This window comes from Morone saxatilis, unplaced genomic scaffold, assembly GCF_004916995.1.
Source record: "Morone saxatilis isolate NCDOM2014 unplaced genomic scaffold, NCSU_SB_2.0 Contig10, whole genome shotgun sequence".
NCBI lineage: Eukaryota > Metazoa > Chordata > Actinopteri > Moronidae > Morone > Morone saxatilis.
The window spans coordinates 6092857-6108931 of NW_023339652.1; the positions used below are offsets into that span (position 1 = coordinate 6092857).

At 39.4% G+C, this 16075-nt stretch overlaps 3 protein-coding genes across 3 annotated transcripts; 2 read left to right on the forward strand and 1 right to left on the reverse strand.

Moving 5' to 3' along the window:
• Positions 1 to 421: 421 nt before the first annotated feature.
• On the forward strand, positions 422 to 4575 carry dram1 (DNA-damage regulated autophagy modulator 1). The gene is made up of 7 exons (XM_035676596.1): positions 422 to 844; positions 1224 to 1291; positions 1479 to 1621; positions 1723 to 1900; positions 2121 to 2179; positions 2793 to 2885; positions 2973 to 4575. Exons 1-7 carry the CDS (start codon positions 714 to 716, stop codon positions 3009 to 3011), a joined length of 711 nt encoding a protein of 236 aa, XP_035532489.1. The 5' UTR covers positions 422 to 713; the 3' UTR covers positions 3012 to 4575.
• washc3 (WASH complex subunit 3) lies at positions 4576 to 8994 on the reverse strand. Its single transcript, XM_035676607.1, has 7 exons — positions 8787 to 8994; positions 7677 to 7775; positions 7482 to 7547; positions 7243 to 7380; positions 6482 to 6598; positions 6313 to 6377; positions 4576 to 6222 (listed from the first exon to the last, which is right to left on the reverse strand). Exons 1-7 carry the CDS (start codon positions 8835 to 8837, stop codon positions 6123 to 6125), a joined length of 636 nt encoding a protein of 211 aa, XP_035532500.1. The 5' UTR covers positions 8838 to 8994; the 3' UTR covers positions 4576 to 6122.
• A 933-nt stretch (positions 8995 to 9927) lies between these two features.
• si:zfos-932h1.3 (zinc finger protein 62 homolog) lies at positions 9928 to 15316 on the forward strand. The gene is made up of 9 exons (XM_035679373.1): positions 9928 to 10078; positions 10596 to 10798; positions 10881 to 10982; positions 11071 to 11166; positions 11244 to 11354; positions 11433 to 11550; positions 11988 to 12774; positions 13244 to 13302; positions 13388 to 15316. The coding sequence occupies exons 1-9, from the start codon at positions 10027 to 10029 to the stop codon at positions 14902 to 14904; spliced, it is 3045 nt and encodes a 1014-aa protein (XP_035535266.1). The 5' UTR covers positions 9928 to 10026; the 3' UTR covers positions 14905 to 15316.
• Positions 15317 to 16075: the final 759 nt, after the last annotated feature.

Consider the following 16075-nt stretch of genomic DNA (forward strand, 5'->3'; position numbering starts at 1 on the left):
TTTATATGTGTGTATATTTGATCCCCTCTGTTAGAATAAAATATAAATATAGATATGAGTAAAATAAAAGAATTAAGCCACTTTATACCTCTACTCTAGCTACTTTACAGATTAAGCTTTTACAAAAACAACACATCAACTACCCGATATTATACAGTCTGAAGTAGATACAATCAGCTTTACATCAACCAGCTACATAATGCTGCTTAATAATATAACACAATAACACTGAAATCATCAACTTTTCACAGGTTATCTGAATTTTATCACAACAAAAGTGTTTGTTTACATTTCTAAGTGAAAGATGTGAACACTCCCGCCCCCCACCCAGCCTTTGACTCATCATTACTGGCAGACTCCTGACGGATTCAACAGAAAAAGCCTTTTTTTTTTTCATTTTTTTTTTTTTTGTTAAAAGAAAGGCAGGAAGGAAGGGAGATGATCACAGCGCGTGTTCACATTTGCGTATAGGCCGGCCCACAGGGAGTCGATTTGGGGAAGAGGTTACTGTATACTGTATATCGTCACATTGGCAAAGACAATTACTTCTCAGCACCTTGTGACTTGCCAGTAACAGACCAGACTCAGCCTCCCTTTCCTGGACCAGCCTTTTTTTGTTTAAAACGTGGATTTCAACATTGTATGGCACTGTTTTACTGTACTCATACGTGTTGGCTGCGTTTTCTGGACGTTACGCGTAAAACCTCTCCAAGATGTTTTGGTTCATGCAAGGACTCTGCTTCCTGCCAGCGTTTTTGGTCATCTGGTCCTCCAGCACTTTCATCGTTTCCTACCTTATTGCGCTTTTCAGACATGATGTCGACATAATCTTCCCATACATAAGGTAGGTTTTGTTGTTTTGGATGTGACAATGTAGCGTAATTCTTCTATCTTTAACCAAAAAAACGCATGTATATATTTTATTTTCTGTGATTTCTGTGAGAGCTCTGCCAAGCTTTAGTTTCGTTTTCCTCAGCTGGCAGGTGCCCAAACTCCAGCTGCACGTACGTCTGTTGTTTCAGGAGACTTGTGCAGCTTTAGACCTCTTCTTTTCACTTCTCCCTCTAAAATTAGACTTATTATTTAAGGGGACAAGTAAAAGTTTTACATTCACTAGCTGCAAACTGTACATATAGCCCCAACAAACGGGAAGTTACTATCTACCATCACTTGTCTGAAAATTCGAGGGCTAAAATGCAGATCTCTCTCCTCTCGCTTTTTAGTGACACAGGTGCAAACCCCCCAGAGAGCTGCATCTTTGGCCTGATGACATTCATTTCTGCGTGTGCAGGTATGAACATCTGCAGTGTCTGGTACCTCTGTAATGACTCTTATTAGGCAACTTTGGGCTTTCCCAAGGGAGGAACCAACTTTCCAAACATGTCAGTCACATTTCCCTTTTTAAGAAAACTGAAACAGAATTTGTATGATTTGAGTTTGTGGTAAATGCACAAATGTGTGTTTTATCTCCTTCACAGGAATAGCCACCATATACGCCAGGTACAAGTTTGTACAGAAGCTGAGTGAGCAAACGAGAGTGGTGAAGCCATTTCTCAATAAAAGTGCTCTTGTAGTTGGGATGATCTCCTGTGTGGGCATGTGTATTGTTGCAACCTTCCAGGTGTGTCTCCACATGTGGTTGCACTTTTTAATCAAAGTTAAATGATTTAATTTAATGTTTAAGATCATATTTTTCTACCTTTTTTTTTTTTTGGATTGCAGGAAACAACAGTGGAAATAGCTCATGATATAGGAGCTCTGCTGTTCTTTGTCTCTGGCATTCTTTACACAATCCTCCAGTCCATTATATCATATCGTGCCTATCCATTTGGGTCGTCCATGGGTGTGTGTCGAGCACGTTTGGGTATCGCCATCCTTGCTACGTTGGCGTTTTTCCCCAGTATCCTTTCACAGAAGTCGACTGTTAAAATACCAACCAAAAGTCTATAACCAGAAAAGTCTATGGTTTTTCCTGATGTTTCTTTTTACCATGTTAACATGCTGCTGCTGTTCATACAATCATGATAGTGTCAACCTGTAAATGCACATGAGAATCATTCTTCACACATTTTTAGGTGCCGACCATTGTTAAATGCCATTTCCTTTAATGAATAATTCAGCTGTCATCTGTGCGTTCTATGTGAAACAAAGCAAGCTGCACAGAGACAAAGATGACGAGGTAGGCTGTAGTTTGTCACCATGTCTGAATACATCAGTTTAAAGTTGAAACATTATGTCAATTAGTCAATAAACAGATAAATAATCAGCAAATATTTGGATAATTACTTGATTTTTTAAGCAAAATGCTCATTCCTTGGATTTATTTTCTTTATCTTATGCCAGTGATTCCCAACCATGGATACTTGATTGTGCAGCAACTAATTTGATCAGAGAAATATATCCACTCGTGTGTAGGAGAGCTTAGCTTGGATTGAAATAATAAGCCAAGAGTTGGGTTCCTTGAGCCTGATAGGGGCGTTGTATGGCAAAGAAGTTTGTTAACCACTGTATCTGAATATTTGGGGGTTTAGATCACTTTCACAGCAGCCATTTTGACATGAAATAGTAGGGGTAAACAGAATCAGGGTGCTACTTCTGTGCTTGTTGTCTCACTGGAAGGGCTCACTGTCATCCGTGTTTACCGTACTATTTCATGTCAAAAAGCCTGCCGTGAAAAAGGTCTATTGACCAAACAATTACTGGATTCCTCTAGAGAATCAGGATCAGTCAGGATATTGATAATGTTATTGTAGTTGTACACATGTTGAATGTCTGATTTATCCCTCCCTCAGGACTATCCCTACCACTTAGCCAGCGCTGTATGTGAGTGGATCGTTGCCTTCAGCTTCATCTGCTTCTTCCTCACGTACATCGACGATTTCAAAGTGAGTATCAAACTCATCAGACACAAACTCTTATTTATTTCTTTTTTAAATGTATTCTTATTCCTCTCCCTTTATTATTCCCTACAGCTGTTCACCTTACGAGTGGAAACAGAGTACGAGGAGTAGCCTTCTCTTGATCGGTCTCCCAACTGCCAGCAAAGTTTTGTAGATATTTCAGTATTTTTTTAAGTTTAAAAACATGCTGCATTTCACGATGTAAGGCTTTTATAGGATTTTGTGTTTTTTTATCACCTGACTGAATTACTTTTTACATTATTTATAACAACAGGCTGACCGTCCGGTGTTTTATACAACCTCAAACTATTTTTATAAGTGTACTTACTGCTACTAGTGTTCAGCCACTTTGCACTTTGATCTTGAATTTTTTTTGCCACATCAGCGTGACATGTCCCGTCAGACCTGTGACTGCTAATAAGAGAAGTTCATCGCACAGTGAACACATGATCGCTACACATGTGGTTAAATGAGAATACCACTCAAACCAACGATAACTTTGTCTGTGGGTATGAGGAAGTTTAGTCCATACTGATGTTTGGTGAGAAAACGGTGAGACCAAACTGGGTTATCTCACTGGTATGTACTGTAGGTGCTCTTTTTATGCTGAAAATATGGATTATTATTCAAATGCTGCCACTTCCTTAATCGATGTTGAATATATATATTTTTTTTATTTCTCTAATTGAGTTTTATTTTGACGGCTAAACTGTTAAATTAGGTTGAAATCTTTCAATGAATGCTACAAATCAGTGTTTTGGTTCTGGTACTTACTGTTCACGTGCTAAATGGTCTCAGCTGATACTGCAATGGGAATTAGTTAATTAGTTTGCTCAGTACAACAGACAAATTGAATTGCTGTAATAATATAAACAGGAATTAAAGCTGACTTTACTGGAAGTCAATATTTCCAGTATGCTTTCTGGCAGATAAATGAAGCCTTTATTCTGTGCCTTAGCTGGTAGTTCCCAACTTTTTGGCCTTTGACCCCTCAGAACAAAATTATTTGATCGTGCTGTTTCCCCCTCAAATTGTTTAATTTGTAGGATTGTTTCTTATCTCTCCAACTTCGAACCACTTTTCTTCTAATTTTTTGGGATTATCACGACCCAGATTTAGGAGCTTTATACTGTAGTCGTTATTTTGTTTTTATTTTAAGTAACATCACAGGGTACAGTAGAAAAACCAAGGGCACAAAGGTAAGAAGCTGTGAAGCCCTGAGAGAAGTTATTTACTCTTATGCAATTAATAAATTAAAGTGTTATGACACATGGGAAAGTAGATGCATACTATAATGTAGGCTGCTTAATGTTTTTAATTACCTTCATTTTCTTGTCACATGCTGAGGAAAGTTCCCAAATTGAAGATCACTATTACATTTAACTATCAGCTGATACGTAAGTCAAGTACTTTTGATGCACTCCTTTTATAGATCTTGTAATTGGTGATTAGTAGATGGTACTAACATACAATACTCCAAAGAGAAAACCCTGTGCTGTAACGTGTAAGTGGACAGAGTGGAGGTCACGTGGACACAGATTATTAACCTGTTCACTACAGATACTGTATTTACAAGGGAAAGATTTGTTTTTAACTTTGTATTGCTTATGACATAATGTACTGTACAGATTATAATGCACTGCTGAGTTGCCAAATAAAGACACACTTTTTTTTTAAAGCAAACTGTTTGAGTGTTTATTACAGATCAAAAACCTCTTGCTTTTGTAAACAAAGTGCTTTCCAGACGTCTCCACACCAACTTGTTCACAGTCATTATAGTGAAATATCCATTCATAGAAATCTCATGAATACAACAATTTATTTAGTTCTCAACAGTTCTTTGCTTGCTATTTTAGTCCTGTTGACTGTAATGATAAAGAGTCTTAACTACAAGCAACATACGCAACACAAACAAAGCTGCAAAATGTACTTCTTAGTGCAAGTGTGTTTACTCTCCGTTCCACTCTTACTTCAGACATTGAACAAAACTCTGCAAATCCAAGCAAAGATTAAGAGACATGTCGGTGGAAAAATGCATGGATTCAAAGCAGCGCCAGTCAATACATTATTGTGTTTCATGTGACATAATGAGATATAAAGAGTTTTTTCCTGTATTGTAAATGAAGACACATAAAGCAGCTTCGGAAAGTATTCAGATTTCATATTTTTTCATTTTTAAATTAGCAAAAATCTCTATTTTGGCTTTGAAATGATTGTGTTTAAATTTACGCCGTCTTATTTTTATTATACAATGAAGTGCGCAAAAAGCAAATGGGTCTGAATACTTTACAAACGGACTAATGTTCTAAAAATAACAATACAATGCAACAGAGGCCTGACACTGAACACACTGTAGTTTTTGTTCCTCCAACATGGCCACCTGCTAATATTGGCGATCACAGAGAAGAGAAAATATCCACTCACTGTGTAGTGGTTAACAAGGTAAAACAATGGAAAATGCATGATGATCCTCTGTGATAAGACACTAATTTATAACATGGATATTATTCATATGTCAACATATTAAAATCAAAGTTTTTGTAAAGAAAAATAAAGAAGAAACAGCTGGTTTTAAGCAGTCTGTGGTACTCCAGCTGATTTTTGGGAAGGAGAATCACATGCTGAAAGACATGTGATTCTCCTTCCTATTAAACTGGTATTTCGATATAACTGTATATTGATACTGAAAGATTACTGTGATATTGTTCTTGCCTGGAATTACAACGTATGTGTTAAACATTCAAAGCATCCGACATACTTGTTTTCTATTTTATCTAGACCCTGTAACAAAGAGGCATAACTTTTAACTGATGAATGTATCTCTTTAAAAAGGCATTAGACTGTGATTAGTAGTGTGACAACCAAAGAAAAAGCAGTAACTTATACAGTATATAATTACATTTGTACAAAAATTACATGCTACTGCCATATTCTGAGGACTACTGCTAACATAATCAACATGGAAAATCATCAAAAATGTATCAAAACTGAGCAGGTCACTGACCATAAGCAAAACTATTTCAGCTCTTTTACACTGAAATTACAATCACTCTGGTTGGATTCTCCTGCTCCAGGCACTTACATTTACACCTTCTGGCTGGTACCCCTTTACGGGCACAGTAAAACCTATGTCTCTTTCTGAGTACAGGCCTACAGAAGCTCAGAACAGCGATGGTTGAGCTTTACAGGAAGCTTCGTGGTGGTGTGGACAGAGGACAGAGGTCAGTCACTGAAAGATGATTCGCTGTCGGAGCTGGTGGCGGCGACATCTTGATCCTCTGCGCTCCTCGTTCCTCCGTCGGGCACGGGGGCATCCGGCGTGCTGTCGTCAGCGGTGTAGGAAATGTTATTGGTTGCACAACAAATCCACATGAATGCAGAGAGATTTATATACGACTGGTAAAACACTTACTCGAGCAAGTTAGGATCCAAACCCTCCAACACCATTTTATTCCTTATAGCCATAACTGGAACTCCCTGTGATAGATAAAACATGCTTTAAAATAAAGAACCAGAGGAGAGAAGAACCTTTTTTTCTTTTAATCCCGAGAGTCCATAAGCGGTTCTTCGTGATGACTTACCACTTGAACCATTTTCAGGTAGCGGGCATAACGTGGGTCTTTGGCCACTGTCATGACATTCTCTGCAACTGCTTCTGCTTTTTGTGTCGTCGCAGGGTCTGGTCCAGTCTGAGCGGGCTGCAACATGAAATACGCAAATTAATAAGACAGTGTGGAGTAACAACTGTATTAGAGAGCACAGAATATCAAATGTGGTGTCCTAGTTTGCATTTCTGAGTGGTCGATACTCTTGTAGGTCTTAGACTTGCTTGTTTGTGAGACGTTTGTGATCTGTTTGCTCTGTTGTGTATTTCATTGAAGGAATTGTTCAGAAAGTCACACACAGCATCTCTTGTTTTATCTCTACATAAACAGAAGTGTAAAGTTGTGGTTTTACAGGGAGTTGATGTATTAGAACTACTTCTCTCTGGTCATGTTGACTTCCTTGAGACTCATCATCATCATGAGGTTGACAATTTAAGTAGTAATTAAACAAACCAGACAGAACGTGTTCATTTGTAAGCTTTCGAGGGGCCGGTAGGTGCATGTTGTCACTTTTGGACAGACCCTTGTTTTCGGTCTTTATGTTAAACTAAGCTGAACTCACAGAGAATACGAGAATCATATAGATCTTCTGCTAACTCTAAGCAAGAAAGCACATAAGCTATCACAAAACCTATTACTTTAAGTTATAAGCACTGCATTAGCAACTGGCAAGTGCACATACATTACATTTATATGCATGGCACTATGCTTGTTTGTGTGCATGTGAGTTTATTTACCTCTGGGGGAGGCAAGGGCTCTGCTGGTGGACCATCTGTTTGGCTCTGATTAGCAGTAGTGGGTCCATTGGCTTGAGCAGGTTGCCGCTGACTGATTCCATCTATTGTGACATCCTCCAGCCCAGGAATTGAAGACAGCTGCTCGGAGCATTACAGTGTTTGACATATGATCAGCGCATGGGAGTGTCAAAGTGTCATAAACTGCACAAAAAAATGACTGGAAAGGCTCGGAAACTCACCTTAGCTTCCAAAATACACAGGGTTGTTTCAATCTGTTGTATGCGGAGAGATATGTTTGCAAGTTTCTGTGGGAAAGAAATTTGACAGTTCAGGATGTGATGTACGTGTCGCAGAGGTCATTTGTGTGTGAACTAATCAGGAGAGCAGGAACAAGTTCAAAAATAAAAGTAAAAAGGACAAGAAGATGTACGAACCTCTTCACAAACTGTGGAAAAACGGTTCAGGAACCGGACTGTGTGCACGACAAACTGATTGAGATAGGCAACAACTCTTCTCTGTTGAATAGCAGGGACCTGGAGAAAACACAGACAGTTACTTTAGGAAGGAACCCCAGAGTGTAATGTACTGAGGAAATGAAGTAATTCACATCATCCTACTACACAAGTTTCTCCACCCTCCAGATACTACAACCCACTGCATTCATTGACTCACTTTTAAGAAAGTTAAACCAACTTACTACAAGTCTAATATCAAGAGTCATTTAAGTGTAGCGAGGATAAATATTTACTTATACAATATTTTACAATGGCTAAATACGTTTGTAAATTATCTTAAGTCATCAGCTACAATTATTGCTCCCAGAAACAGCTATAAATGCCCATTAAAGAGATGTTAAAGGTAGTAATTTCACTATAGGATATTTATAATGTATCTATGTAATCTAAACAGAAATAAATCCTTATTTTGTTATATTTGTTTGGCTTAGAGTGCTTATTTAATTTTACTTTCATTACCTTAGTGGCACCTGTGTATTTATGAAATGTACATTTTCAGTTTCAGTGGCAGTGTTTTAATTTAAGTAACACATGATTCCCCACATGAAGACCCAGTGACAATAGAAGTGCATTTAATCTGTTGTTAAGTTCAGTATATATCTACTCACATACTACTTAACACTAGTTTATTCTATCAAATGTATGAATTTACTGCTATTGTGTCCAAATTTGGACTTAACTCAAACACCTCTTTTACTACTAAGGTGAATAAAAAGTCACAAGAGTTGACCAAATACTGTGCTAATAAAGTGCACAGCTTCATCACGTTTAACAGTGTTATTTAAAAAAACACAGAAACCCAACCCAACACTGTATTTAAATGATATTTGCTAACTACAATGACATTGTCGGCTGCTTTGACGAATAGCCTTATGATAAACTAACGTTACTATCACTCTCTGACTTTATAAACACAGTTACAGATGTGTTGCAGGACTGTTTTTGGCCTGTTTTCTCTTCATTTCCTCAAAAAAAAAAAAAGGTGGTAGCTTAGCGTCGCTTAGCTGTGGTTAATGTTAAGATACCAACCTTGGTGAGATCAACACCGGAACCCACAATGGGCAGCCCGTCCTCGTCCATGTCGGATTATTTATTTATTTTAAAACCGTCTTTAAGATTATAAAGCGAGAATTGTCACTGCGAGAAGACAACAAGCGCCACATAAATAAATAATAAAACAAAAAAAATATTGGCTCTGAAAACGGGCTCATGTGACTCTGGACTGCGTGTTGCGTCATTACGTCAGAGACGACGTGAGAACAGCCAATGGGAGTTGTGGTTTGAGATTTTATTTTGAAGTTTTTTTTATTTTTTTTTATTTCAAAGTCATCTTTATTGCAAAAAAAGGGGGGTTATAATTCAGATGTGACTTACAGATATATATATATATGTTACAGTATACAAACACATACAAACAAAGTGAAATAAAGCTTTGTCAGGGGAAGCTTATTATTACAAAGAGACATTTTATTTTGAAGTCCTTTCCTGTCTGTGAAATAACAACAACATCCGGTTATTTCTTTTTCTGAGAATGACATTATTTTAATAACACAAGATCAAACAAGAGCAGGTCTAAAAACAACCTTTGGGACAACAGTGAGGTTTTCTTTTTACTGACATAAGAGGGATTTATTTGTACATTTGCTTTCCTATTACACAAAAGAATATATATTTTTTATACAGAGATTAATCATATTGTAAATATGTGTTAAAACGTATATTAAACTTATTGAAAGTTGCTTAATGCTGCATAATGTTTTGTAGGGGATCTATTTGCTTTTGTAACATCCAGGATTTTGTGTGTGTGTGTGTGTGTGTGTTTGACCACAGCAGAATTGATTAGGACAAATTCTTCTTCATACTTTTGATCATAATTACCTCCTAGTCTTTAACACTTTTTTTCTCCTGCTAAATTAGTAAAGTAAAAACAAAAAAAAAAGCTTAAAATGGGGTTGTTTTGTAAAAAAAAAAAAAAAAAAAGTTTGGATAAAAATGTGTAAGAAATTAATTCTCAAATCACTCCATCTAGGTGAGCTAAACTTGTGCAACATTTACTAATTAAAGAGCATGTGTTATATTTAAACTTTAAGATATTTCGGGGAGAGAAATTGAAGTAAAGCGCACTGACAGCCGAGTTGTGAGGACTTTTATTTTGAAACAGGAAGCGCAGGAGACGAGTTGAGGAAACGGGCGCTTGCGTGCTAACAGCGCATGTTAGCCCCCAAAAAAAAAAACAAAACATAATTTTATATTTATTTCTCAACGCTACATGAGACATATCGCACTAATGGAGCTTATTGCTTCGACAGAGAAAATAAACGGTATGTACATTTATAATCTGCTCCCGCTGTAATTGAAAGCAGGCTCTGTTTATGTTAGCGGGACCCGTCTATTTAAAGGAATTGTTGCAATCACAAGCTGTCATCCAGGCGCCTTTGCGTTAGCCTTATATAGTTTAAATAATATTATAAAGTAATTCAGTTAATTGTTCCGAGATCTAAAACATAGGCGCGAATATTTGTACCAGGTTATAAGTTTAAAACTCACACTACATAGGTTTGTCCAGCTATTATACTAGTTCATAGGCTTGTGGCAGGTTCTCTTGCAGCATTTTACACATAGAAAATAAAATATATATTTATCAGCAAATGTTTCATTGCTTTAATTTAGCAACTTTCTATCTCTATTATATTTGCATTGTAAAGAAAAAAAGCTAATTTAAACATTTCTAAATGGTTAAAGTTGAATGAGTTTGTCTGCAAGTGCTCCCTTCAGTACAAAAAGAAAAACTGCTGCCCTCAACAGGCAGCCTCTCACATTACACTGTGTGTGTTTCAGACCCAAGCCTGTCTCTGTCCTCCCTTCGCCTCCTGGTGCCCCCACTGCAGCTTCTGTCTGCTGCTATGTGGCAGCTGGCGAAGCAGAAGGATGTGATGAATTACGAGAGGCTTCAGGAGTTTGTGTTCATGGTGACCGAGGCCCTCCCTGGACTGATCAACCACAGACAGAGAGCCCAGCTCGTTCTGGGTCTGCGAGCGAGGGTGAGCAGAGGTTGTGCATCACACCACATTCATGTGTGTTCACTTTAATGCTTTTGCAGTAACAATTTGTTGATATTTTCAGTTGATTCTGGAGCTTTGCAAAGGCTCAGCTCGGGGTTCGGTTGATTCTCAGGCGATCCAGAGCCATTTGGATAGACTCCCAATAACCTCTGCAAACACAGATGTAAGTACAGTGAAGGAATTACCTTTTTAAAAAAAAAAAAAGCAAATAAAGGTAATCCTTAAATGACGTGAATTTCTATCTGCGGCAGTACAGGGATGCAGAGGTGAAAACAACAGAATCCACGTTCATTGCACTTGTTCAGAGCCTGCTGAAAGATCCAGTTGAGAGAGCATATTTCTTCCAGGTCAGAAAGATTTTAATTCCCGAGCTTGAGAATACTCTAAATGAGTCCTGCAGTAAGCTGAAACTGATCTCTTACAGGAGGTGTTTCCAGTGGAATATGGGTCCCAGTATGATGCCGCTCTGCATGTGTTACTATGGGAGCTGCTCTCAAAACTGGAAAAGCTGCTTCCAGTACCAGACTTAAAACAGGTATTCATTCAGTCCATCCAGATGTTTTACTTCTGCAAAAACACGTGACATTTACCGCAACTGCTCTGCTGATTACAGACTGCAGCGTGGCTCGGTTCTGCTCCTTCTGTGCTGGAGGAATGTGTTCGCTCATCACCTGAAGAGTTGAGCTTAATCTTCGAGCACTACAAAAGTTCAGGACTACTGAAAATGCCGTGTGAGTAGAGCTGAAATGAAATGCAGGCAGTTTTGATAGTCATTTAATCTTAATTATCATAGATGATAGTTAATTATCAAGGATGAATGCCAAATATGGTCTGGTTTTAGCTTCTACTTTAGCGATCTATTGCTTTTCTCTTTGTTATATCATTAGAAATTGGTTAAAAAAACAGATATTGTCAGCAAATATGAGTATAAATATGGTAATATAATAATATAATAATAGTAAATATGAGAATAAGTGTTTTTTAGGGAAATGTGTTTGCAATTTAGCTTGCTTGGCACTTTAAACTGGTTGCTGTCGCTTTATTTGTGGAATAAAAAAAGTCGATAACACAGGTAGTCTTTAGTTACAACACTACATGTAAACGCCTTTAAGTGGTGCTGTAAACGTATAGTTTTGCAACCAGTGACTCCTTGTTCTCTCTTTTATAGATGGCCCTTCATCCACCATTGGTAGCTGCATCATGTCTGCTTTATCCATTCCTCCCTCGCAAAAGACAAACGTCTCTGTCGGACTAGAATCCCTCCACAACTACGCTAACGTCCTGAACCCTGTCACTTTTGTCGGAACGGACCAGTACAGCGTCGTGGCCGTCTACACCGAAATGGAAGTTGGAGTGTCTGAAGTAGACAAAGAAATCATGGAGTCAGCTGAAGTGCAGGTTCAAACCGATTTCTATGAAGAAGAGATAGTGGCTGTAAGCGCAGACACTGCTGGTGTTGAAGAGGCTACCAGCTTGAGGGGAGAAGAAACAAGTGAAACTGTGGATGTTGCTAAAGCTCTGGAGACTCTGACGAAAACCTTTGCACTACGGAAGGAGAGCCTTGCTCAAGATGTACTGACAGGAAAGAGTAACGATTCATCGCTCGATGACGAGCTTGGGTCAGGAAATGTCCAAGATGAAGGACATGAAACAAGTGACCAAACTGACGAGAAAAGAGAAAACATTGTCGAAGAGGTGATGGAGGATTTCCAACCTGGAGACAAAGAGAGCAATATGGACTCTTGTACAGACTTGAAGGATAAGCATGAAACCGTCTCTGCTCATGAAGAACTGGCGGATGTCTCCGGTGACGATCTAGCGTCTGAAACACAACAGTCTCCCTGTTCACCTAACGTGCGCCGATCCACTCGGCTACAAATTAAAACTTCACCCAGCTGGCAGGAGACGTGTAAAGTCAAGACGTCATCCAGAGAAATGAGTGAAGAACCAAAAATGTACAAAACCCTTTTATACTGTAATATTATTGTATTTATTCCTTTCTTTTTACTTTATTTAAGGAATAGTTCAGATTAAGAATAGGTAATATAATGAGAGGACAAGACAGGACACTGTCACTAACTAAATTAAACTACTACCGGTATATTAAGCTGGCTAACTTCGTTTAGCATACAGACCAGAAACTGGGAAATTTTTTTCCATGTTTCCAGTCTTTGTGCTAAGCTAAGTTAACTGTCTGTTGGCTCTGGAATGTAAAACTATTTGTTTTTATAGTTTTTAACTTTCTAATAATAGTATTTTAACCAAATATCTATCGCTTCCACAGACATTGCAGAGATAAAGTACCATACAATTCAATTAATTTCCTATAATTTCTTGTAACATTTTATAAACTGTTTCCCCAAAACCCCAAAATGTAAAAAACAACAAACTAAATACTCACCAACAGCATTTTTATTTCCCCAGGAGCAGGGCTGATGTATCAGTTGCCCCCTCTGTTATAGCCATCAAAGGAATCGACAAAGGTAATATTTTAACATGTGAAGAAACATCTTTTCAAAACTAAAATCCACACATTTTACTCACACCTATCTCTTTTTCTATTTGCAGGCGATTCGGAGGAGATGACGTCGATCATCTTCACCTGCTCACGGTGTCCCTTCCACAACTCGGACGAAAACAGTCCTCCGCACTTCCACATGCAGAGTGTCCGCACTGAGCTGTACAGGACTCTCTCAGGGGCCAAATTTACACCGTCTCCTTCCAGCACAGATGAAATCTTTACATCCATTAAACTTTTCCCCAAAGGACACACAGAGCAGAGCAAAGCAGAACAGCCTGAGAATCAAAGCAAAGCAAATGTGTCTCAGCCCCCAAACAAAAAGAAGGCACTGACGTGTGAAACATGCGGTAAGACATTCACCCGGACGTCAGACGTCAGGAGACACCAGCTCACTCACACTGGCGAGAGACCCTTTCACTGCTCGCAGTGTGACCGAACCTTCCAGCACTCGTGGGATCTGGCCAAACACGAGAGTAAACATCACGGCGTGGCCATTTCGTTCTCCTGCCAGCTGTGCAGGAGCTCCTTCGCCAACCTCCGTGCACTGACCGTCCACCATAAGAAGTCTCACTCGCACCAGAGCCAGCTTCCTCAAATCTGCTCCATCTGCAGCCAGAGCTTCCCCACTTCCTCCGACCTGCTCGAGCACAGAAAGTCTCACGTCACCAGTAAGCGCTACATCTGCCAGAAGTGCGGCGAAGGCTTCGACTCCCTGCTCGCGCGCTCCCAGCACCGACAGATGCATCAAGTGAAGCGTCAATTTAAGTGTCCACATTGCGAGAAGACGTACACTCGCAGATCTGATGTAAAGAGGCATCTGTCGACCCACACTGGGGAGCGACCTTACCAGTGTGACCAGTGCAGCAAACGCTTCTCGCTCCGTTTTATGCTCATGAAACACCTCCGCGTTCACACAGGCGAGCGGCCTTTCCAGTGCTCCCACTGCCCCAAGAGGTTCACCCTGGTGTCAGTGCTGGCCAGACACGAGAGGATGCACACCGGGGAGAAACCGTTCCTCTGCTCTCAGTGCGGGAAGGGCTTTTTGTCGCAGGGAGAGCTTTCAAAACATCACAGGTCACATGTGGACGACAGGCCCTACTCGTGCCCTCAGTGTGACAAACGTTTCAAGAGCAAGAAAACCCAGCAGGAACACATCGTCTCCCACACCGGCGCACGCCCGTACCCCTGCACCTACTGCGGGAAGGGCTTCACCAAACCGTACGCACTGACCAGGCACAATCTCATTCACACAGGAGAGAGGCCGTTCCCCTGTGGACACTGTGAGAAGTCGTTCCTCACCCTCAGCGAGGCTCAGCTGCACCAGCGTATTCACACGGGAGAGAGGCCGTATCCCTGCAACATCTGCGAGCTCAAGTTCAAGAGCTCGTCGGAGCTGGCGCGACACAAGCGCAGCCATTCGGGGTTGAAGCCGCTGAAGCCGTACTGCGAGCAGTGCATGAAGGCGTTCACATCCAAGGCCAAGCTGAAGAAGCACATGGAGACACACAGGGCGGAGGGAGAAGCAGCACAGTCTGTGGACACACCTGAGGAATCAAATAATTAAATGAATAACTGAGACAATCTAGAGGAATTGTAAAGAAAAAAAAGAAAGTACATTGTTTCAGGCTTGAGTTTAGTTATTTAGCTTTATCAAATTTCTGGTTTGGAGAGAATATATTTAATGCAGATCAGGAGAATAATGTGTGTCCACAGCTAGGACTATGCTGACTTTACTATCAAGTGTCTGGCACTGTTGCATCCTTCAACCTTTTGAGTAAATGAAACTGAAAACAAGATTTTTAAACTTGTTAAACACAAATCATTTTGACATTCATCAGTGTTTTATACGTGCAGCTTTACCCTCTCGTCTCCCCTTTGCTTTGAAGTTTGCAACTGGGAAGTTACAATCATGTTTAAATCATTTGGAAATCACAGGTTTACAAAATTATTCATTAAATACATTTTTTCACTCTATATACCGTCTGTTTCTTTGGTACTGGGATATTGTGCATTGGGGGCGCATACACAGTTTCAGGTTTAAAACAAAACATAATAATAGAAAATATACAAAATAAAAAAGAGAGGAAAGGTAAAAAGAAGAGGGGGCAACACCTTATTAATGTGTTTTAAAAAAAGATGAAATATGATTATTATTATTAGTAGTAGTAGTAGTATTGTTAAGCTCCAGATATACTGTGATATTCAGCTTTTAACTTCAAATATGCCTTAAGTGTCCTGACGTAATGGCTGTATAATTGAGAATGTGGATATTGTTTAGTTGTACAGTCTACATAAGCCAGTGCACTGGTGGTAGGGCATAGGTTCCAGGAAATCACACTGAAACCTGTAAAATATAATCCAATGGCATGCAATAAATGCTACCTTTATGAAGTGTATACTTCATGTTTGCTGAGGTCATTGTTTCAATGGTGTTGGATTGCTTTATGCTTTAGGGGCAACCGCAAGTCACCTGACCAAGAGGTCACTGGATCCTGTAGCGCCACCATGAGGTTGACAGTCTAGTTGGTTTTTTTTATTAAATAAGTATTGGCTTTATTGTCATGAAATTTGGTGTTGATGAGACGTTCAGGAACCCCCTCAGGAGGAAATACAATAACATTGGTAGCTCATTTTCCTCCAGCTCCATCATCAGGTAAGAAATGTTTGTCCAATATGGTTTATGACTAAATATCAACCTGTACTTTATGTTGATCAGCAAATGCTACCATGCTACC